The sequence below is a fragment of the Lycorma delicatula genome, chromosome 8 (genome assembly GCF_047948215.1).
Source record: "Lycorma delicatula isolate Av1 chromosome 8, ASM4794821v1, whole genome shotgun sequence".
Taxonomy (NCBI): Eukaryota; Metazoa; Arthropoda; class Insecta; order Hemiptera; family Fulgoridae; genus Lycorma; species Lycorma delicatula.
This window is the reverse complement of record NC_134462.1, coordinates 9111062-9135738: the sequence shown is the minus strand read 5'-3', so window position 1 is coordinate 9135738 and position 24677 is coordinate 9111062. Positions and strand designations below refer to the sequence as shown.

The window sequence follows — 24677 nt, the reverse complement described above, 5'->3', positions numbered from 1 at the left end:
TAAAGTAATAAGAAATTTCAGTATTCAAACATTATAGACTCTTAACAGCTACTAATGCTGGCCAGTGTATAAACAAGTGATGTTATTTAAAGTTTTTAAGACCTTCTTGAATGTACTCGTGTTATTATTATTATGTTTATATGTATTAACTGCTATCAAATACAGTTAAATATTAAAATACTTTAAAGAGGGGTTTTGTGAACAGTAACATTAATTATTTAGAGTGTGCATATTGATTATATTTACTTTTTATAAAACTTCCTCTCTGAGTCATGAACATTACAGGAAACTGTTTATTTTTTTAAATTACAAATAATTTTATTGTAATTTTTATCAGTTTCTAATCACTACTTAAAAAAATTACCCATCATATTTTTGAATTCTGTATGTATATATATATAGATACATATATATATAGTTTGCAGTCTATAAAGTCGTATAATCTATAATGTTGAAAAACAGGACACAAGTGTAAATTAAAGGTAAAAAGAGAGTAAATTAACAACTAAATCAAGTCATCTTATTTAAAGGATATTGTACCTAAAGGTACCTAAATAAATTTGATACATAACTACAAAAATGAGAACTGATAAAAGAGGATGATATAACTTGCATAAATGAATATTAATTGAAATTTCAAACCAGTTTCATTAGTTTTATTTAATGTTATTAAAACCTAAATACTTACAGTTAACATAAAACGCCTTTTAATATAAAAGAAACCACTGCCTGTTATGGTAGCTTCACTTTTTAATACCTGTGCAGTAAGGAGTTGGACCTGTAATGGTCGTAAAAGTAATTAATAACATTTAGTTAAAGTATTAAATCTTGCACAAAATTATTTTAAAGAAAAAAACATATATTTCAGATACATTATCCATTTGGGTATTAATGAATCCTTTAATTCATTCACTTCATAAAACTGAAAGCTTGTTCAAAGAAATGTGATTTAATCTGACTATAAACAAACACTATTATTATCTTCCTGGTGGGAACAACCTCCAGAAAATAGATTATCCAAAAATCAGATTTAATAAACATTAGTACCATAAAAACAAAAAATGAAAACTGGACACAGTTGAGCAACTCAAACTACAGAAATGCACAAAAACAACATTTTAAATGAACAAACATCATTTAAATCACACATTCACTTAGATGGTATTATGAGCAACAAGAATATTTTTTTCAGGTGAAAAAATGGTTTGTTAAATTGATAATCAAACCCACAGCCCGATTAATTACTTATGTGTGTTTTAGTTATCTATCTATTCAGTCTCTAAAGTATGAATGCTTACCTCATTACAGTATGAAGATGGTGGTACTGAGTATAAAACTTTTAATGGTAATTTACTTTGCTCATGAACTCTAATACTGCACAGACATATTGTACAAATCTTAAGTAAAGAAACACAAAATGATATCAACAAGTAAATACGTTCACCTTTTTCTTTAACCATTGAACTGTAAACAATGATGTAACAATTAATTAGTTCAATTATTATTTTTAAATAATGTGTTTAAATATAGTAATGACATGAAGACTTAATGTTTTTATTAGATAATCTATATATATTGTACTATTTTATAATATGGATTACATAAATATTAGGATGAAATCTGACATGATCTATAAAATGTATTCTTACTTATCAGTCAGAGAAACATATTTATTTACTATATAAATCTACACCTTAAAAAAAAAATTCATAGGATCCTAGCCTACGAAAATACATATGCTTGAATTATTGAAATTGATAATTCAAATGTTGTAAGCATAATTTGGATTAAAAAATTAGCTCTGTTGTGGAAAATATCGAGACCAGCTTGTAAATTATAAGAAAATAGTATGCTAGTATACTAACAATAAATAAAAAAATTCTTGCTGAGTCACTAATTACATGCAGCAGCTATATGTTTTTTCTTGATCTAATAACTGGAGAAATTATTATTAGTGTTGAAAGAAAATGTGTTATCTGAAAACAGCTCTTTACAACAGAGATACCCAACTTAAAAATTCTGCAATAAAGATTAATCATATAAAAAAAAAATTATGATATATTTTCTTTTGGAGAAAAATTAAAAAGAACTAGAAGAATAGAAACATAAATTAAAAAGGCAAAGGTGAAGTTATCAGAAAAAAAAATACTGTTACATTTATTGCCGTAAGTGATGTGAAATTAAGTTATTCAAATGGAAAAGGCAAGGTAATTAATTTGATATCAATTCCTTTACTACTTCAGTTATCCAAATCATTGATTGCAGAAGATTCACATGTTAGAAAAATTAATTTCTCAGCTAAAAAAAAAAGACCTCTGTAATTAGCACCAATCAGCCTGTAATTGTTAAGACTAAATAAATAAATTAATAAATCATACTTACATTAAACCATGATGCATTTCTACCAGTATTAAATATACATACAAAGCACAAGACATTAGTACTTGATGTGAGACACAATCATCAAGACTTTTAGTTAAATCATACAACTGTATGTAATCTGATCTCAACACTTTCCATGTATTTGGATTTGCTCTCTTGTTATATATTTCATATAAACAAAAACAAAAAAAAAATCTGTCACAGTTTGTCCAATTATCAGTCACTATTCATAAATTATGATTAAGTATCTGAGTGTAAATGTGATTTTTACTTTGTCTTTCCTTAAGTTATTATGATCTTTTGCTACTTATGGGTGCTTATTTAAGTTTACAATGTTTTTTGGAATCTGTTTAAGAATAAGGTCAATTTTTAAATTTAACAATTTATCTTACTGATAAATAATGATGTAGTAATGAATAGGATTAAACAAGAAAGAGCACTTATGGTTGAAGTAAATGAAAAAAAGGAAACTGATTAGCACATGTGGTTACAAGAAGTGGAATCTTGACAACTGCAGTGGAAGGATCAGTAGAAGGAGAAAAAATGAAGAAGAAGAAGTGAAGATTGGAAATTACAAGGAGATGAAGGATAAAGCTTGAAACAGAAATGGATGGAAACAGCGGTGGAATAAGATACCTGTCTCCAGGCAGAACACCAATTGGAAAACTAATTATACAAGGCTCATTGGAAATTCTTTTTACAGCTATTAATATCAGATATTAGATAAAACTAGTTATTTAATTTCCCTAGAATTAGATTTATCATTATGTAGGTTTTACCAAATTTCAATTAGACATGTATGTGGATAACGCTATCAATCTGCCTGCTGAGGAATGTTAGCATGATTAACTGAATAAGTTAGTATAAAAGTATTTTTTACTGTCTGATCAAAATATCCCTTCTGTTTTACTAAGTTTTTAGACTTTTTTTTTGATTTTATTTCCATGTTACAACTTTTAAAATAATTCTGTTTGTACTAGTACACGATCTTATTTTATAAGTTCACGTGCAGTATTGATGTTTTCTGGCACAACAACCAATTTTGGACGATCTTCACAGAATTTGTCCTGAAGCAAATGTCGGCCATGATTGAATTCATTATACCAGTTTTTACAGTGCTGTAGGATGGTGCTTTATTGTCATAAAAAGAATTAAGTTCATCGATGCACTCTTGCCTTGATAATCCACGTCAAAAGTTAAAAAAATAATCACATGAAAGTGCTTAAAGTGTTCACGAATTTATTCCATTTTCCCAGAGATGAATTTTTTAAGTTACTGTAAACAACACAAATCACGCTCAAATGACAAAATGTTCTGAAGAAGGTCATGTTCTACAATGTCAGGTTTCCAATGGAAACGTCACATGGTGCTTGGCAACACTTACTGTTGCCAAGGCCAGAAATATAAATAGCAACCCTCTTACATAGTACAATAAATGTATAAGTACAAATTATTATTTAATAACCCCTGTTTGTCAGTTACTAATGTCTTATATTTGTGTCATATTTACTAGTAATATTGTCAGAAAATCTTTATATTAGGTATTAATTTTGCTACATATTTTAATAACTAGATTTTCCCTGTTAGTGACTTTTGATACATTTTGATTTTTAGATTAAATCATCTGTGCTAATCAAATTTGATGAAATAATATTGTAATCTACAAGAAAGTCTTATTCTTTCAACTGATTGTCATGGAAAAAGATGCGATCAAGCAATTGGGTATATTTTAGTCCTGGATTTTTACTCTTTTGATCAGTTAAAGTTGAATCTTTAAGCTCATTAAAGTTCATAACATAATCTTTATTCCACTTTACCCTTTTTTAAGGCATACAACACCGCCAATATCATCAGTTATAGAACACTTTAATGAAGACAATAACCTAACGGTACTAAAATAAACATTACAATAAATAATATGAATTCATGAATAATTTAATTTACAGAAAGTAAACATAAATTAATAATACCTGTTATTCTTATTAATACAAAGTAATTGGTATGTAGATTTAATTAACTATAAAAATTAAATATACCTTGTTAAGTGAACATAGTGTTATAATACATTTTATCCAACAGAAATAGAAAATTAATTCATTTTTTTACACAATCTATCTAAGTCTTTCTTATGGCTGTAATTCATATAAAACATCTGGCTGTGAAAGTAATCAGGATTTCTTTCTCTTACAGTAGTTAGTGATGATGTTTGGATATAGACACTTGCTGTGGCTCCCAAAACTAAAATTTCACTTGCAGAAGTGAATATCATTTGCATTCTGACGCCTTTAGCATGCTTATATATAGTATTACATTCAACTTGATGAAGAAGGAAATAGGAAACCAATTTTCTCTTTGCATTCTTTAGTAAGCTTGGCACAGGTTATTTAAGATTTTTTGGTATGGCTGTGTAATTTTTCTGTGTTTTATAGAATCTTCCTTGCAACCATTTGGTAATTGCAATGTCAACCGATGATCTCGTTGAGCGAGTACATGAGGCAATTCGAGAAAATCATCGGCTCACAATTTGTGTATTGAACGATTCGTTTCCTGAAATTTCAAGGTCAGCTGTCTACACCATTATGAGTGAGAGACTTCAGTACCGCAAACTGTGTGCGAGATAGGTTCCCTAGATGCTGTCCGACCATCACAAAACAATGAGATGGACGGCTCCCTAATGTTTCTCCAGCGCTACTACAATGAAGGAGAAGAATTTTGAACAAAATTGTCACAGGGGACGAGTCATGGGTCCATTTCGAAACTGAAGAAACAAGAGAACAATCCAAACAGTGGATGCATTCTCATTCTCCCAGTAAACTAAAGAAGTTCAAGTGAACCTTCTCCAACAGAAAGTGTATGGCTACTGTGTTCTGGGACCGGAATGAAGTTCTCTTGGTGGAAATCATGGAACGTGGCACGACCATCACTGCAGCCTCATATTGCGTGACTCTTCAACGTCTATGAAGGGCATGTTAGAATAAGCGGAGGGGAATGTTGTCATCAGGCATTGTCTTTCTCCATGACAATGCTTGGCCGCACACTGCAGCTGTAACAAAGAAGCTCCTGCAGCGTTTTTGTTGGGAAGTGTTTGATCAACCACCATACAGCCCAGACTTGGTTCCATCCGATTTTCACCTTTTTGCTCACACGAAACGCTGGCTAGGAGGACAACATTTTGGCACAGACATCGAGCTGCAGAACAGCGTAGAAACATGGCTGAAAATACAGGCGGCTCCGTTCTATGACGAGGGTATTGGAAAGTTGGTACCACGCTACGACAAATGTCTAAATCGGAATGGCGACTATGTAGAGAAATAGCGTAACTATGTAATTACTTGTTACAAATAAAAAAGATTTTATTTTCACTGTGGTTTTAATTTCGTGACCGATCGGATCTTGAAAAAAAATAATCCTCGTATAATACAGATAAAAAAGAAAAAGACAAAATAGATATAAGTACCTTTCCTTGAAGTGCCTTCATCTTTGTTGTGTAACTTTGGAATAAATCACCTAAAGCCATTGTAGTCAATATTAATAATTGATCAGTGAAACTGTTCCCCAGTAAAGCAACTGAACCAATAAACATAACTGGAAGAGCATGCCAAGTACTATATGGCATTATCTCAAAAAACTGTGGAAATTTTTTTTGTGCATAAAGACGTAATATTTCTTGACCACTATAACAGGTCATCATTCCATATAGTAATTCAAACAAGTATTCAACTGAAAAGGAAGAAAAATAAAACAAATAGAAATAAATATATAGCAAGTGACATAATTATGGATGCATAAGTAATGTGTTATGAAATATGGAATTTAACAAGCATACTTGTTTTGAATTTTACTAACTCAGATTGTAAGTCAAATTAGAGTTAAGTATTATACAACTACTCCTTAGAGAATGCTCTTAATTAAACCTTAGGAGTCAAAATTTTATTTTAAAATTCAACTATAAATCATTCTATTATAGTAATAATTGCATTCAAATCAATAAATAATTGGTTCATTAAATGTTGAATTAAATTTTTCAAACAGCAACATTGGTTTATGAAATTAGTATTATGTTTCTAGTACTTTTGATCATTTGACCATCCTCAGGAGAGAAATTTTTTTTCTAATTTAAAACATTAAAATTAAAAACTCCCTGTTGTCTGACAATCAAACAATTGAGAGTTGATAACAACTAAGACATGCTTATGTAACAGATGTAATTACTTTTATACAATGATGACCAGTTGTTATGATTTTAATATTTTTTTATTTATGTTTTTAATTTTAATGCTTTAAACTAGAAAAAAATTTCTCTTGTGAGGGTAAAATGACCGAAAGTATTAGAAACATAATATAAATTTTTAGAAAGGTTGATTTTTATTTTTTTTTTGTATTGGACTCATTAAAAGTTACTTAAATCAATAACTTTGATTTGAATTCAGGTTAGCAATAACAAAAAATATCAGTTACTATGGTAAGTACTTATTCAGTCTTTATAATGTAATGTCTTCTTTTGGAGTGTTGGATTTAAAATTTAAAAAAAAATTATATTTGTATAGGTATATATGAATACATATAAGAAATTCTCTTCATGATGAATTTATGCTACTTGATACAATTATCCCTGTATACTTTCCTTCCTATTAATACAGAGAAACGTAAGTAATCCTTACAACAATTAGGCTTTTTTGGGAATTGCATCAAAGTAACTTCTTTATTCAACAACTTTAAAGGAGGTTTTCAGTCTGTTAATAATACTCTTAATTTTTTAATTTATGAAAAATAATACTTGTTTATTACATTATAATTATTTTTTATTGAATTTTAATTCTTCAATAAAAGTATAAAAATAATTTCAATTTTCAAACAAAGCTGGAACAGAAATCTACGAGAATTACTGTTGTAAAACAGTAGTTCTCGTAATTTTCTGTCTGGACCTTATGTGTTCCAGTTATTAAATATAGTAATAAAAATAATTTATACATAATTCAAATGCATGGTGAAATTAATAGTTTATGAAGTCCAATATGGATTTATAAAAATACATTAGGATAAAATAGGTAATTTTAACTATCAGATTAATCTTGAAAGGTAGTAGGCTAAAGGAGAACTAATCAATCAGTTTGTTATTCTTGAGAAAGCATTCAATAATATGAAATGTAATTAAATTCAAAATTTAAAGATTAAAAGTTTGGAATATTTAGAAAGAATTATTTATAACTCATAAACATCAAACAGCTGTGGTTAGAGTAGATGATAAAGAAAGTCAAGCTTTGTTATGGAAAGAAGTGAGGATAAAGCTCTAGTCACTCTGTTGTTTTTCAGCTTGTTTACCGAAGGAATAGTAAATAGTTAAGAAAAAATCTGGTTAATGAGTAAAATCAAAGGAGGAAAAATAAAATCACTACTGTAGTCCAGAAGAGGATTAGAGACATTCAACATTTTTTAAATGTTCCATTCAAAGGTTTTCCAGATCTATGAATATTTTTAATTGATTCACAGCCTGCTCAGGGATAAGAGGAAATAATTGGTAAATAAGTTCAATTCCTGCAAGACATCTAAAGAAATAAATTTAAAGAAATAGGTTTATTTACTTTTGTATGAAACATAAAATATATTTATTGTAAATTAATACAATATAAAACACAATGAGTATTTTTTTTAAAAGTTTTAAAAATATATATTTTTTTTAAAGGCCTAAATTTATTTTGCTAATAACGACTGTTTATAATTTTTACAAATTCATAACATTTTTCTATTAAGTTTTGTTTTTAATAATAAAGGTTGACTATTCTTTTGTTTTTGTAGACTTTATTAAATAAATTTTCTCGGAATTACATTCTCAAGTTCTGATAATAAAATTTATGCATTTATTTTAGTTTAACAAAGCTAATGTACTCCAAACCTAAAAAAACGTATTTTTTGTGTTAGATTATTTTGTTATATATTGGATATCATGAAAACTATGAGAAAATTTTTATACAGTTCTGGGACCTGCTTTATTTGATTTTCGGGTCAAAAAACATAAGAAACTGTCAATTTTACCCCTTACAACACCTTAAAATTTTTAATAATAACCAAATTTCACTGGGGGAACTGAAATCCGGATGTAATTTTTCGCTAGCTGTAACTGGATAAGCGTTTCGGACATGTTTATGTAAACTTTTTCTTTATCTCAAGCTCTAGGATCAGTTTCCAAATTATTTCCCATTACTCCTGAATTACTCTATATTTATCTATTTCAAAAGAAGTTGTACTCCTTAAGTTTTATTCACATCAGTTTACAGAAATTTTATTATAAATAAAGGAAATAGAAAAATTCTTATTTAATAGAAAAAGGTGAAATAGACTCAGTGGATGCTAGAAATAAAAAATCGGGTGAGCTGTGTCGGGGGGCACTGCCGTTGGTTTAACGTGAAATGTTACAGACCTTGGATAAAGTTCCTCCGAGCTACAGACCGACCAACTTTTCTGTAGTGTTAAATGGCAGAGTCACCATCGTATTTTTTTAACAAAACTGAAAGTCTCCAATGGAAAATTTTAGTTCCTTCATTTGGCCAACTATACAGATAAACTAGTCGATCTGTATGTCAGCGAGTCAGTTTTAGCGTATTGGATTGAAATAAAATTAAACATTGACTGCGTAATAAATTTAATTTTAATATAAAACAGACACTAAATGGTACATGATATTTGTTTCGACTAATATTCGACGATAATTTTGTTCAACATTGGTCTTTGATATGAGAAGTAAGAAGTATACAACGCATAATAAGCAATGGTAGAGATGCTCGCGCCGAGGGCGTCGTTCACTGAGCGCGCCGTGCCAGCTTTGCGGTGCTACCGAAACAATCTCGCTCGTTCGGCACCGGACATTGGGGTACCAGCCTATATAATCCCCTTTCAAAAATATATGCGTAATTTATATTTCCGGTTGGCTTTTGCGCAGGCTGAGGCTGATGTATTGAATTTTTATACTTTTTCACATGCTTACTTTAATTTTTTACGCTTAAGTATTGTCCAAAATACATTTATTACTACTTAAATCGATCTATCTCGACAAACTCTAAACACTAACACACGAATCACTGCGCTATCACGACTAAGTCGTGAGCTGCACGGAATGGAAATGAGCGAGAGCGCTAGTATTGACCGATCTGCAATGTGCCCCCTCACCGACAACCCGCTCGCCAGTGACGCAAACTCAAAGTCGTATCGGCGAATTGACCATGTAAGTTATAAAATGACACCGTATTTTCGTCTCTGAGAGTAATAGTAAAGGAGTTATTAAGGCAGAATGAAATTTCTGTTCTGGTACCCAAATGTTTCGATGTGACTTTAAAGTCGTTTCACGTCAAAAATCTGAAGGTAAAAAAAGTGACGTATAATAAAAAATGTTTTTGTGACAAATTTTGAGTCAAAATGTTTAATGCATGAAAAAGTTAGTGACCAAGATATTGAGTTATCTTGGTCACAACATCTATCATTTAGATGTTGGATTTCTAATCCTAAGTATATCAGTTTAATTTATTACTTAATAGGTGATTTCTCAATCATTCTGGTCACAATCTGTACACTTTGTCTTTCTACTTTACTCCTGTTAATCCTTCTCTATATTGTTGGAAAATTAAGTAGTAGAAGTTATAATTAAGTAGAAAATAGTACTTCAAGTCTCTCTCTATCCAATCACACACACACACACTTTATATATATATATATATATATATATATATATATAAAGAACATGTCCTGCATGTCCTGACTGTCTCAATGCCGTACAAAAACTACTTAAGATCAAATTGATGAAAATTTATATACATGTTCTCCTTACGGTGTAATTGCACCACGACCATAATTTAGTGATAATAAAATTTAGATTGGGGTAGATGAATTGATGGAATTTAGAGAAGCTTGAGGAAGAGGAGGTAAAGAAGCATTTTGAGGAGGACATCGCAAGAAGTCTGAGTAAAACCGATAATGTAGAAAATATAGAAGAAGAAGAAGAAGAAGAATGGAAGAATGTTAAAAAGGAATTTCTTAAATCAGCAGAAGCGAACTTAGGCAAAACAAATAAAACTGGTAGAGAACTTTGGATGTCAAAGGATATATTGCAGCTGATGGATGAATGTAGAAAGTATAAGAATGCTAATGATGAAGAAGGTAAAAAGTACTGTCAACAGTTAAGAAATACTGGTGTTATAGAGGAAGAAGAGGAAGTTGAAGAGGATGAAAAGTGAGATACAATACTGAGATCTGAATATAATAAAGCATTAAAAGATTTGAATGGCAGAAAGGCTTCTGGAATAGACGGGATACCTGCAGATTTACTGCACAGTGCAGGTGAGGAAGCGATAAGATGGATTATACAAACTGGTGTGTAATATTTATGAAAAAGGGGAAGTTCCATCAGACTTCAGAAAGAGTGTTATTGTCATAATACCAAAGAAAGCAAAAGCAGATAAATGTGAAGAATACAGAACAATTAGCTTAACTACTCATGCATCAAAAATCTTAACTAGAATTCTGCACAGATGAATTAAGAGGAGAGTGGAAGAAGTGTTAGGAGAAAACCAATTTTGTTTCAGAAAATGTATAGAGGGATAAGGGAAGCAATTTTAGCGCTCAGATTAATAGTAGAAGGAAGATTAAAATAAAAAAAACCAACACAAATGGCATTTATAAACTTGAAAAGACATTTGATAACATAGACTGGAATAAAATGTTCAGAATTTATAAAAAAATTAGGGTTCAAGTATAGAGATAGAAAAATAATTGCTAACTCTTAACTACAGGAACCAAACTGCAACAGTAATAATCAAAGAACATAAGAAAAAATCTGTAATAAAAAAGGGAGTCAGACAAGGATGTTCCCTATCACCATTAATTTTTAATCTTTACATAGAACTAGCAGTTAAAGAACAATATAGATCCCGAGTAACAGTGCAAGGTGAAAAGATAAAGATGCTACAATTTGCTGATGATATAGTAATTCTAGTTGTGAGTAAAAAATATTTAGAAGAAACAATGAATGAAGTCCTAGCGTGGATGAAGTCCTATGTAATAACTACCACATGAAAATAAACAAGATTAAATTGAAAGTAATAAAATGTAGTAGAAATAGTGAAATGGACCAGTGAATATAAAAGATTGTGGAGGTAGGGGAATTTTGTTATTTGGGAAGTAGAATTACTAAAGATGTACAAAACAGGAGCGATATAAAATACTGAATAATACAGGTGAAATAAACTTTCAGTCAGAAATATAATTTGCTTACATCAAAAATTGATTTAAACATCAAGAAAACATTTTTAAAATTATAAATTTGGAGTGCAGCTTTATATAGAAGCAAAACTTGGACAATCAGAGTACCTGAGAAGAAAAGATTAGAAACTTTTGAAATTTGGAACTATAGGAGAATGAAAAATTAGATGGGTGGATAAAGTGACAACGAAGAGGTGTTGTGGCAAATTGATGAAAAAAGAAGCATTTGGAAAAATATAGTTAAAAGAAGAGACAGACTAATAGGCTATATATTAAGGCATCCTGGAATAATCACTTTGATATTGGAGGGACAGATGGATGGGAAAAATTGTGCAGGCAGGCAATGTTTGGAGTATGTAAAACAAATTGTTAGGGATGTAGGGTGTACAAGGTATACCAAAATGAAACAACTGGCACTAGATAGGGAATCTTAGCTGAATCAAACCAGTCAAATGACAAGACAAAAAAAAATTGTATTTATTTTAACTCATGCATCACAATTAAAATTTTTTAAGCTATTTCCTGCATAATCATCTCCTAAGTTCAAGTATTTGTCAAATCATGGCACTCGTTTTTGTATGCCATTGTCAATAATCTGCCGATACTCCATTAAGCCACTCATGAACAGCTGTGTGATGACTTTATCACTTTCATAGCAGTTCCTGCCAAGAAACTTCTTCAATTTTGTAAATCGGTGGAAATGGCTTGAGGCAAGATCTGAAGAGTATAGAGGATGATCAAAAACACCCCACTGAAACCTTTGAGAAGTCCACAAGTTTTTTTTGCAGCATGTGGACGTGCATTGTCATGAAGCAAACATTATCCATGAGTCAAAAGACACGCCAGTGATTTTGAATTAAGCAACAAAGTTTCATCAAAAGTTTCGAATAAAATTTAACATTATTTATCTCTTCGTGAGGCATAAACTCACACACTAAGTCTGTGTAGTTTTTGTGGTTTGTGGCCATCACTTTGCGTTTTAAAAATATTTTGTTTGAATTTTTTTGTATTTGAAGGCGATCGAAAATGATACCATTGAAGTGATTGACATTTATTCTCTGTTGTTGCAAAAGCCACGTTTCATCACCAGTCAATATCGATCCATCATTTCATCGCCATCTCCAAGGTACTGCTTCAGAAATGACAGAGCAACAAACATGTGTTTTTTTTGTGATTGTCAAAATTTTTGAGACCGATCTGGTGGAAATTTTAATTTGCACTAATTTTAATTTAGGCAGTCACAATTTTGTGTAATAGCGACTGTGAACTTACAGGAGAAATTTATCACTACGTTCATCTAAAGTGAAACACTGGTTGTCTTTGACATGTCTTTCTGTTGTTCAGTAATGAGCATAGGGTATCATGATCATGTCATGAACAGATGTTTTCTCTGGCATAATCACATTGTCACTGAATTAGTGACATATATATATATATGTACTAATATGTATAAAATAAAGGCTCATGACTGACAGAGTCACCAATGCAAGGCTCAAACTGCTTAACCTAGGTACATGAATTTTGGAGGGTACATTGATTTGTCATGTCTGAATTCACTAAGAAGGATTTTGGTAAACTCCATCTATAATGGAGTGAAAAGAGGGGCAAATCTTTAATGAAAATTTTACACATAGGTACAGGAGTTGTGACAATCATAAAAATTTATTTTTACACTCTTTTTTAAAATCAAATTGAAATATGTTTCATCAATTTTCAAAAATCCAATTTGGTGATCTAAAGGGGCTGGGGCAATGATTTTCATAAAAATTCTATATTTCAGTAACTGATATATTTAATATATTATTGTTGTGGGCTTATATTTTGAGTACATATCAGACTAACTCAAAATAAACTTCTAGCATTATCATTAGCTAATGCCAAGATGTTAACAACAGCGCTAGCTGAAGATGGTCACACGTACAACTAATAATATTTTGAAATAAATTATTCAAAACATTATATTTATAAATTTGTTTCAATTTATCATATTAAAAGCTTATAGTTTTGAGTGATTTCCATCACTAACTGCGATGGACAAAAATATATTCAATTTTAGTTTTATCATACAGGTCTGCTGTTCATCAATAGGTATATCATATTAAAACAATATAAATTGATCCTTAATAGTAAATCATTTAAACTAGACTAATTTAAATTTAACAGTAAATCATTTAGAATAAATATTAAACTATGGTATTTAATATAAAGTTAAGAATAAATAACATACTTGCTGAAAATGTTAATAAAACTACTGTTATTCCTGTACACTTTAATTTCAGATGTGGCAAATAGATAAAGTTGTTTTCAACTTGTGACCAATGTCTCATCAATTCTGGCCATTTAAATGCAAGTCTAATGAATAATAACATTGAAATAGATGCACATCCAAAAAAAAATACAACTCCTGTAAAAAGTCATTAATATAGTAAGCCAATCAAATAAATATCTTATTAAAAATGTATAATGAGAGTAAATAATTATGTTTAAATTAATTATACGTCATCCCCCTATTATGAAATAGTCATTTTCTTCTTTTTTCCCTTGATTCAAGGGTGAAGCAAATTAAAGTTCTCTGTTTTTTCCTCTCTCTCCATTAAGCTGACCTCCATGGGGGGGTGGTGGTGCATCGACTTTCATCCAGAAGTCCTGGGTTCAAATCCTGGTTAGGCGTAGCATTTTTCATACACTACAAAATTCATTTATCATCTAGTAACTATAAAAGGGCATAAGCCTATTGTTGACGTGACAACGTCTTATAAATCGATGAACGCCGGTAGCACGCACGAAAAAGCACGACTCATTGTCCCGTTCCGCCTGAGCCGATCATACGAGCGCGAGCGCGGCACGAGCAAGAGAGAGGCACGATCGGCCTAAGCGTTCGGTTTGTGCCGCATCTATCTCTCTTCCACTCGATTTATTGTCATTAATTTGATTTCAGTTTATTTCTATAATTAATTATTCATGATTATATTTAAACAAATTATTTAAGTTAAACTTGCAAAAACTATAAATAATATTTAAAAATAGAATATTAATGTTTTTTAACCAGAATTTCGATTTACTTACACGAGTTTTAAAAATATTTAGACGTTTAAATGACAAGTTTAACCGCCTAACCGTCGTGCAATGGAATACACATATATCATGTCAAGCAGGTTTTGGCGGGCTTTTCAAAAACAGCAATTTCATGAATTTGATTTATGATTTCAATTTCATCGTTTTAAATTGACACTTTATCAACATTGATTTGATTAAAGTTTATTTCTGTAACAAATTGTTCATAATTATTTTTGAACAAATCATTCAATTTAAACTTGCAAAAATTATTAATATTAATTATTATTATTATTATTAAATGAAATGAAAAATGGAATATTAACGTGTTTCATTAGCTAATTAAACAATCACTTCGATTCAATTTGTTTGTTTAAACAAGTAATTTTTTAAAACATCCAAATCATGGATGAATTTAATTAACTGGTATTTTCATCTAGCCCAACGCCAGTTTCTCAAAAAAACATGTGTTTACTTCAAAAGGATAACAAGTTTTTTTGCGACATTACAATCAAAGGTCGACGAATGTCGCGGGCGCGGCGCCCGTGACATTGTCGGTCTTTGCAAGACGTTGTCACGTGCGAAAAGTAGTTCCATAGAAACCAATTTTTTTTTAATGTAAATAAATAAACATCCTACATTTTAAAACTCTCTCATTGTTTGCTCATCTATGCTTCTGATTCTTTACTTCCATTAGAAGTCCTCACACTTCAATACTTCTTACAACTCTCTAGAAGTTTCCCATCCTACTCACTTAATGAAAATATTTTAAAAAGCTTTTCATTATGATACTTTTTTAGACTTTAAGTTTCCTATTATTGCTTAAGTCTCTTGAAACAATTTTATTATAAATAGTTCTTTGCCGATTGCTGTTAGGTGTCATAATCTCCTAACAGGAGATTATATTAATAGAAAATGATACATACTACTACTACTCCTACTATTATGGATGAGGCATAAAAACAGCTCTGACCTTGTCCAACTCACCAAACTGTGTTTATACAGTATCATATTTCCATGCTATAAGCCTCGTATCTTATGCTTATACAAAATGGTATATAAATTTAATATAAAAAATTATGTCATAACAAGATTATCATGTTATCCATTAACATGAATAGTAATTGTTATTACTACTATATTAATCAATAATTCTGAGGTTTTTGTATTCTCACTGTTTTATAAACATAACAAAATGTATTTAATATAATAAATAATAATTTTTGATAACAGATCCATTACTGTTATTATTATTATTGTTCTATTAACATTTTAAAATTTCTACAATCGATAGTCACAGATCTTGTCATCCTACTGAACAGTAAGATAGATGTCCAGTACTACTTTAACTAGTCATGTAAATATTGTAACTAGTAAGGCTAAGCGTAATTTGGGTTTACTGAAATAGCTGGCTAAGCATTTTAAGGACATTGATATTCGTTCTGTATAAATCATTGGTTTGTAGTATGCTTTAGTTTTCACCAGCTGGAACAGAAATTGTAGTCATACAGATAAAGATCTTGAACGTGACCAAAGTAATTTTCTCTGTTGGCAATGCTTTAAATTTAAACTGCAATATATCTCCATTATTGTTATTTAACAACAATTAATCTGTCACCCTTATCTCTCAAAAAATATATGTTTGACTTAATTTTATTTTATAAGAATTTTCATGTCTGAACTGTATTCTGGGCTCTTTTCATGGCTGAGTGCTAAGAACCATTCCAAGAAATATTTCTATTTTTATTCTGATCATGGTATTTTCTCTCTAACTACAAAAATTACTACAGCCATTAATTATGAAGAAGAGTAGGTTATTTTTTAACCTACCCTTCTGAGAAGATTAACTCTCATTTGAAAAAACTTTTGTATGTATATATTAACATTAAGTGTATATAAGTATTATATGTTTGGCTATGTTAATTACACAATATACTAAGGCTTGGCATTACTAATACTTGGCGTTTATAGACCTAGAAAAGACATTCGATAACGTAGACTGGAATAAAATGTTCAGCATTTTAAAAAAATTAGGGTTCAAATAGAGAGATAGAAGAACAATTTCTAACATGTACAGGAACCAAACAGCAATGGTAATAATTGAAGAACATAAGAAAGAAGCCGTAATAAGAAAGGGAGTCCGACAAGGATGTTCCCTATCCCCGTTACTTTTTAATCTTTACATAGAACTAGCAATTAATGATGTTAAAGAACAATTTAGATTCGGACTAACAGTACAAGGTGAAAAGATAAAGATGCTACGATTTGCTGATGATATAGTAATTCTAGCCGAGAGTAAAAACGATTTAGAAGAAACAATGAACGGCATAGATGAAGTCGTACGCAAGAACTATCGCGTGAAAATAAACAAGAACAAAACAAAAGTAATGAAATGTAGTAGAAATAACAAAGATCGACCGCTGAGTGTGAAAATAGGAGGAGAAAAGATTATAGAGGTAGAAGAATTTTGTTATTTCGGAAGTAGAATTACTAAAGATGGACGAAGCAGGATCGATATAAAATGCCGAATAGCACAAGCTAAACTAAGCTATTTCAGTAAGAAATATAATTTGTTTACATCAAAAATTAATTTAAATGTCAGGAAAAGATTTTTGAAAGTGTATGTTTGGAGCGTCGCTTTATATGGAAGTGAAACTTGGACAATCGGAGTATCTGAGAAGAAAATATTAGAAGCTTTTGAAATGCGGTGCTATAGGAGAATGTTAAAAATCAGATGGGTGGATAAAGTGACAAATGAAGAGGTATTGCGGCAAATAGATGTAGAAAGAAGCATTTGGAAAAATATAGTTAAAAGAAGAGACAGACTTATAGGCCACATACTAAGGCATCCTGGAATAGTCGCTTTAATATTGGAAGGACAGGTAGAAGGGAAAAATTGTGTAGGCAGGCCACGTTTGGAATATGTAAAACAAATTGTTAGGGATGTAGGATGTAGAGGGTATACTGAAATGAAACGACTAGCACTAGATAGGGAATCTTGGAGAGCTGCATCAAACCAGTCAAATGACTGATGACAAAAAAAAAACAAAAAAAAACTAAGGCTTGGCTGTTCTATTGTACAAAGTAAAATAAAAAATCTGATGTGGACACCACGTGTCTTGTACGCCTATTAAATTACATATATACAATTTTTTAAAATGAAAAGTATATAAAATTTTATTTCATTAACAACTTCTGATATTTCTTTATTATTTTTTTTTATTGTAATTATTATTTATAAAAAAAAAAAATGTATAATGAGTTTAATAATTGTTAATAAATCAATTTATTTAAACTAAGAAAAAAAAGTTATAAAAGAAGGAGATGAAGTCTGATTCAAACCTTCCCCTAAAATCCAAATATTTCATTAATTAAAATTTTATTTGGCTATAATTCTGGAACCAATGAAAGTAACTACCACTTATGATATATTGTTGAAAATCTCTCAATGGGCCTATTACTGCAGTTAAGAAAAAGTCCAAAATCCAAATGACATTTTTGGTGAAGTTGATTGCAGTAAAAAGGGGAGGTACAGGACTAGATGTTACAACAGTCCTAAATCCAAATATTTTAACATCCTACGGGTAATCATTTTTGAGTTATGCGAGATACATATGTACATACAGACGTCACGGCGAAACGAGTCAAAATGGAAATTTCCGTTGAAATCAGAAAACCGAAATTTTTCTTGATCACACACTTCCTTTACTTCGTACAAGGAAGTAAAATTAAGAAATAAAATAAAAAATATTGTTAATAATATTATTCGAGCAAGGTGCTCAAGCTGATGGGGCGCTGCAGGCTCCGTCTGCATCTAGACATGTGTAATGCATTCTGGAACCTGGGGCTTTCAGCGTCAGATGGAAGACCGCACATCTTGCGTTGATTCTCGAGGGCAAAGGAGACCCAGAGTCGCCGTCCTCCTACCGCCCATTGTGCATGCTTGACACAGCTGGGAAGGTATTGGAGAAGCTATTAAAGAAAAGACTGGTTGCGGTGATGAATCAGGCAGGTGGCCTGCCACCCAACCAGTACGGTTTCCGGCAGGGTCAGTCGACCCTAGATGCAGGCAGTCCAACAGGTTGTTGAGGCAGTGCGGCAGAGAACTACAATCACTTTTCGCGCCGTGTGGTCCTTCGCGTTACTTTGGACGTGAAAAACGCGTTCAACTCTCAGCGATGTGATTCGGGCTCTGATGCATTTGTTTCACGTACCTCGATACCTCCTAAGAATGGTGGACGCATACCTGAGGAACCGCGTCTCATCTCTGAGATCGCGGCAGGCTGCGATCACGTCAGAGGCGGCGCATGGTTCTTGGCCCCGACCTTTGGAACGCCGTCTATGACGGCTTGCTGAGACTGGAGATTCCTGAAGAATCAGCGTTGATTGGGTACGCTGACGACGTTGCACTACTTGTCGCAGACCGCGACATGTGCAACATCCATTTGCGCGCCCAAATGAGGCTCAGCCGAACTACGAACAGAGTTAGCGCCTAGCTGGACAACCATGGGTTGTTTATAGCCCTCAGAAAAACGGAGTTCGTGGTTCTAACGAACAAGCGTATCGACACCCTCTCTCCACTGCCGGTCGGGGAAGAGTTTGTCGAGACCAAGCCGACCACAAAATATGGTGATTGACCGAAAACTCAACTTTGCTGAACAGCTTCGGAGAGCCGCCGACAAAGCTGCGAGAGCCACAACCGCTCTCAGCCGGCTCATGGTGAATGTCAGCGGATCGAAGGCCAGCAGAAGGCGACTGCTGATGTGCACGTTGCATTCCGTCCTGTTATATGGGGCGGATGTGTGGACCCAGGCATTAAGAAAGAAACCGGAAGCGACTAGCGCAGGCGCAACGCATCGCGGCCTTGCGAGTCGTTTCCGCGTATCGGACGGTTTCCGAGCCTGCTGTACTGGTGGTCGCCGGCATTACACCCATTACTTTTTTGGCAAGGGAGCACCAGGCAGCCTACAGGAAGCGACGGGCAGGCGAAGACCGGGAGACCACTGCCAAGGAGGAACGGACTCGCGCATTTCTCCCATTGCAAGAGACCTGGAATTACAAGACCATAGGACGATGGACCGCAAGGCTTATCCCTCTGGTCAGACCATGGACGGAGTGGAGGCATGGAGAGGTGGAGTTCTGCGTGGCCCAGTTTTTAACGGATCACGGGTAATTCCGCGGTTACCTACGTGTCATAGGGAAATCGTCGTCCCCCGACTGCCACTATTTCCCCGGTGTACAGGACGACGCCAAGCACGCCTTTTTCAAATGTATTCGGTGGGCGGCAGAACTAAGGACACCGAGGATTGGAATTGGCCTAAGAAAAACTGGGATCCACCAACCCTTGGATTGAGGAAAAAGGCAATTGAAATTATGCATTTATAATAACTAACCTCCTTTAGAAATGCTGATTCCATTACTGTAAATCCACATCATACTTATTACTGTCATAAAAATTTCTCCTGCTAATGCGATAATAGCTACAATTACTCTAATACTGAACCATGAAAATTTGTTACAAATTGGTGCAAGACATGTTATTTGACCCAATATTAGTGATGTTCTCATTGCATCACTAAACCTTTCTCGTTCTCGTTCACTCATTTTCTTCATATCTTCTAAATTATAACTCTTTGGATATATTTTCACCTGAAATAAGGAGTTAAATAATTTTATCCACATTCACAGCAAATTGTTAATTAATTTCAACATCATCAACATAAGTCTCATAATACAAAGAATATTAAAAGTAAATTAACAAGAAAACAAATGAAGAATTAACAAAAGAATAACTGTAGTAAACTTTTTTTGTAAAAATGCAGATGTAAAAAATAAGTATCCTCAAAATAATTTTATCCATTTAATTATTATACTTAATTAACAATTTTATTTTTTATCATTGGTTTTGTTGTAAATTTATTATTAATTTTACGATAAACTAAATCAAATCTTAAATATAACAAGACACACACACACACACACATATATATATATATATATATATATATACATATAGTCTTACTTTTATTAAACCTTTTTTAATTTTTAATTGTGATCATAATCATTGCCATTACCTCTTATGATTGTAAACGCTCTGACTTTGAAAAAAGATCTTCCATTATTTTTAAAATGGATTCAGTTTATTAGAAAAATAATCAGTTTGTATAATGATACATTGACATCAATGATTATGACGTATAATCATCAAGTTGACAATTTATGCTGATCAACCTAATAGAATGATAATACACTAATGGTAGAACAAGTATGGGTACATACTTCATACACTCAACTACCATTTTTAATCTAATAATAATATTACATAACTCTTCTGCTCAAATTAAAATATAAAATGTTATATTCTTGAACAACAAACATATGAATAATTAATTAAATTGGAGAAGTATAGAAAAAACTAGAATTATTTTTCAATACTAAACCATATTTATTTTTAAAAAGTTAATTCACTTTCTCTTTGGTCAGTTAATCAGTAAAACAAATTTTGTCAACAATATTTTGTTAAATGTAATGTCTGAAATGATCATACTAACAACAAAAGGTATTTTGTGATAGTATATTGCAAAAAGAAAAAAATTATATAAAAGTTTTATGTTTGTCAAAAACTGATGATGATAGTTGACATCACCTGCACCATGTTCCTGTAAAATGAAAACATTTACCCTCTTAGTGGTGGTAGTCTCTGAAGAAAGTTGATTTAAAGCGTAGGCAGCTATGACATAAGTAAAGTATTTTAACACAAGAAATATTTTTTAAATTTATTAATATTAAATATGGATTTAGCAATTTGAGAAACTTTTTTTTATTTTAACGACAAAATAAAAATATTTTCTCTATTTATTTTAATAAAGTCTAATAATTTTAAAAAAAAATAGTGGAAGTAAATTGTAAATACTTACAGATTTGAAATAATGCATCATGTCTATGATATTCCAAAACAAATTGTCCTAATTGATTAAATTATTTATTATTAGTTAATTTTTACCTAGAAGTAATAAACTGAAGGTGTGAGCTCTAAGAAGATACAATATTTACACATAAAAAAGATGAGAAATCTATAGTAGAAAATTTATTTTTTACTAATCTTAATCAATCATTGATTTATTTGTCAAAATGGTTTGAAAGAATAATGTTTTTTTCAGTTATTAATAGTGAATAGTGACAGTGCATTTATTCTATCTTATCAATACATAAGACTGTCAGTTTTATGGAAAGAAAGAAGAGATGACAAGCAGTCAAGTAATAGATTAACCATAAACAAATAGAAATAGACAAAATACATTTATTAGACATGTACTGTGCCTGCCTGACCTTACTCATCATTCTGTATAAATTAATTACTACTTTATTTATACATTACAGATTATAACTGTCAGTTTTAAGATTGTTATTAATAAAACAGGTAGTTTCATAGATGAGCCAACACTATATTTACAAGTTTTAAATTCTCTTAAAAAAATAATTTTTGTAAAATAAATTTTTCAGATGAAATCACATTTGGAACAATAAATCATCCAAATTTAAACAAAAAAACTTGAATTGTAGAAGATATTTCAATACACCTGTATATATTGCATATATTTTTTCCTGTAATGTTGTGATAAGTGACCTACAAATCCAAATGATGCCATCACATAGAAAAGCTAAAAAACTGGTAAGAATCCAAAGTCCCTGAAATTGAATTCTGTAAAAAGTAAACAACAAAGCCTAATTTAACAATGGGTTTTCTAAAAATAAATTTGAAGTTAGAGTTATATTAAAGCCAGTGTCCTTTACCTTCCTCTTAATTTCTTGACAAGTACCTAAAGTAAGTGTAAAGTTTGACAAGCTAATCTATAAAAAACCTAATTTTTATAACTAAATTTGTATAAAACTTTTACAGAAAAAAACGATAATTTATCAAAAACCAATTTTTATAATAATTTCAACAACTGATTTTTTTTATTGCAATCAGCTTTTTTGTTAACTTCCATAAAAATTATCAATTTTATCAAATTATCAAATTTGTAATAAAAAAAATTGACCTTGTTAAATTTAGCGAGAAGGTTTAGCTCATAAAGACTCAAGTGTGTATTTAAGTAACATACACCAAGTTAAAATTCACCCCTTTGTACTAAAAATTTATATCAGATTTCAGTTTTCATCAGAATAATCTATACACAATTATAAAAATTAAATGTGAGACTATTGAAATTTCAATAAGGTGTTGTATAATTACTAGTTTTAATAGATTTGTTCAGCTAGATTTGAGTCAACTCTATTACTGTATAATTCCATCATATTTTTATTGGAAACAACTTTTAGAAGAACTGGTGTGGAATAATTTTATTAGTTGTTCTAAAATAAATAAGTGTTAGGAATATTCCTACATTAAATAATTCAAATAATTATTTAATTATTATTGATGAGTTACATAGCACTACCTATGTCCACAGTTTGATTTAGAGTGATAGCTACTCATGGGTTGGTTCTATTACCTCCTATCGTAAGATTGTTTTAACAATGGTGTCATGTACAGGATTTCAGTTGATGTTACCAATATTTAAGCAAACATGTTCTGTTTTCCTTTCATGCTAGCTTCTACAAGCAAGAATTTCAGTTTATAAATTGTCTATTGTCTGGAGAAATTTTAAATCCACTGAATATGTCATTTAATTTTTGTCAGAGAACTACAGCATGGTCTGCAGAGCTCTTGCAACACTGCCCCTGGAAATGGTACTTTTCACCCAACCATGCTATCTCATATTTCAAATTCTCCCTTAAAATATTTAGAACATTTTTTGATAAAGCAAGATATTTTTCCAAAGCTGCAATGTGAGATCACCAAGATTCCTGTATTAAAGCTTGGTGAAGACAAGTGTATTGCCTCCAGTTATTGCCTTACTTCTCTTATGATTGTTTTATGTAAGCCAATGGAGAAAATTGTCAATCACAGGTTATCTTGAGAAGATTCAATTATTGCACCAAAGCACTGTGGATTCCGACATGCAAATCTTCCACAGATCAATAATTGCCCTTGCAAAATTGTGCAATGCTTTTGCTACGCATCAACACATTGTTGCTGTCTTTTTCCAATTGCAGAAAGTATGTGATATGGCTGGCCTACATATGTAATGAAGGTGCCTGACTTATAAGATTTTTATGTCGTTTTGGGAGTTTATTTATTTTTACATCAATATTGAGAATAATTATGATTCCTCATCTCATCATTTACCACTTATGCTGGACGTTAGCATGATGGTTATAGAGAAGAAGGAATTCCATGTACTGCATAATAACAACAACTCCGATTGAGAATCATATCGAAGCTGGGTGGTGGACAGGCTGCCTGGAGCATTTACTTTGAAATACCCAAATGTTGTCGATGATGTAATAATGTTACCCAACTGACCTTCATTATGCAGGAAGCAGCCTGGCATTCAACTCCCTACAGGAAGCATAGGGGTGGGGAAGGCACAGATTATCCAACGGAGGTAATGAATTCTTATTGTAACTAAAACAAGATTTTGGAAAAGATGAAATTTATACAGGAGGCCTGAGGATAGGACAACTATGAATAGGTGTGGGGTCATATGTTAAAAAAGCTGATAAAGAGTATCAAAACTGAGACATTCAAACACTACGTGGAAAGTCTTTCCCTTTTGAGTAGAGATGACCATTCATTGTGGAAGAACACGAGGAGGCTTCTTCAACCTTTGCTCTCATTTCATTTTAAGGACACAGAATGGATGGGCTCATAATGACAGTCAGAAGGTAGAACTATTCGCTGAATACCTAATCAAGATCTTTCAGCTAAATGAGATGAAGGGAACAGATGATGGAGAGATTTATGACTTTTTACATAGCCTGATTCCTTTATGTCTACCTATACCTGATTTCACATGTGTACATGGCTAAAATAAATATTTTTGTTTACCTTATGGTAAATAACTTGTAATAAAATTTCAGAATAATTTTTTCATTAACAGGCAGGA

The 24677-nt window shown here is 31.4% G+C and overlaps 1 protein-coding gene across 1 annotated transcript; it reads right to left on the bottom strand.

Annotated features, from left to right (window-relative positions):
* Positions 1 to 676: 676 nt before the first annotated feature.
* LOC142329119 (gustatory receptor for sugar taste 64f-like) lies at positions 677 to 24100 on the bottom strand. Its single transcript, XM_075373455.1, has 7 exons — positions 24095 to 24100; positions 20079 to 20334; positions 13859 to 14035; positions 5840 to 6102; positions 2383 to 2537; positions 1299 to 1464; positions 677 to 778 (listed from the first exon to the last, which is right to left on the bottom strand). Exons 1-7 carry the CDS (start codon positions 24098 to 24100, stop codon positions 677 to 679), a joined length of 1125 nt encoding a protein of 374 aa, XP_075229570.1.
* Positions 24101 to 24677: the final 577 nt, after the last annotated feature.

Coding starts and splice junctions, on each gene's coding strand:
- LOC142329119 (XM_075373455.1), bottom strand. Junction 14,036..20,078: donor AATCAGCATTTCTAAAGGAG/GTTAGTTATTAT, acceptor GACTTTTTACAG/GAGTTGTATTTTTTTTTGGA. Junction 1,465..2,382: donor GAAATGCATCATGGTTTAAT/GTAAGTATGATT, acceptor CATTGTTTACAG/TTCAATGGTTAAAGAAAAAG.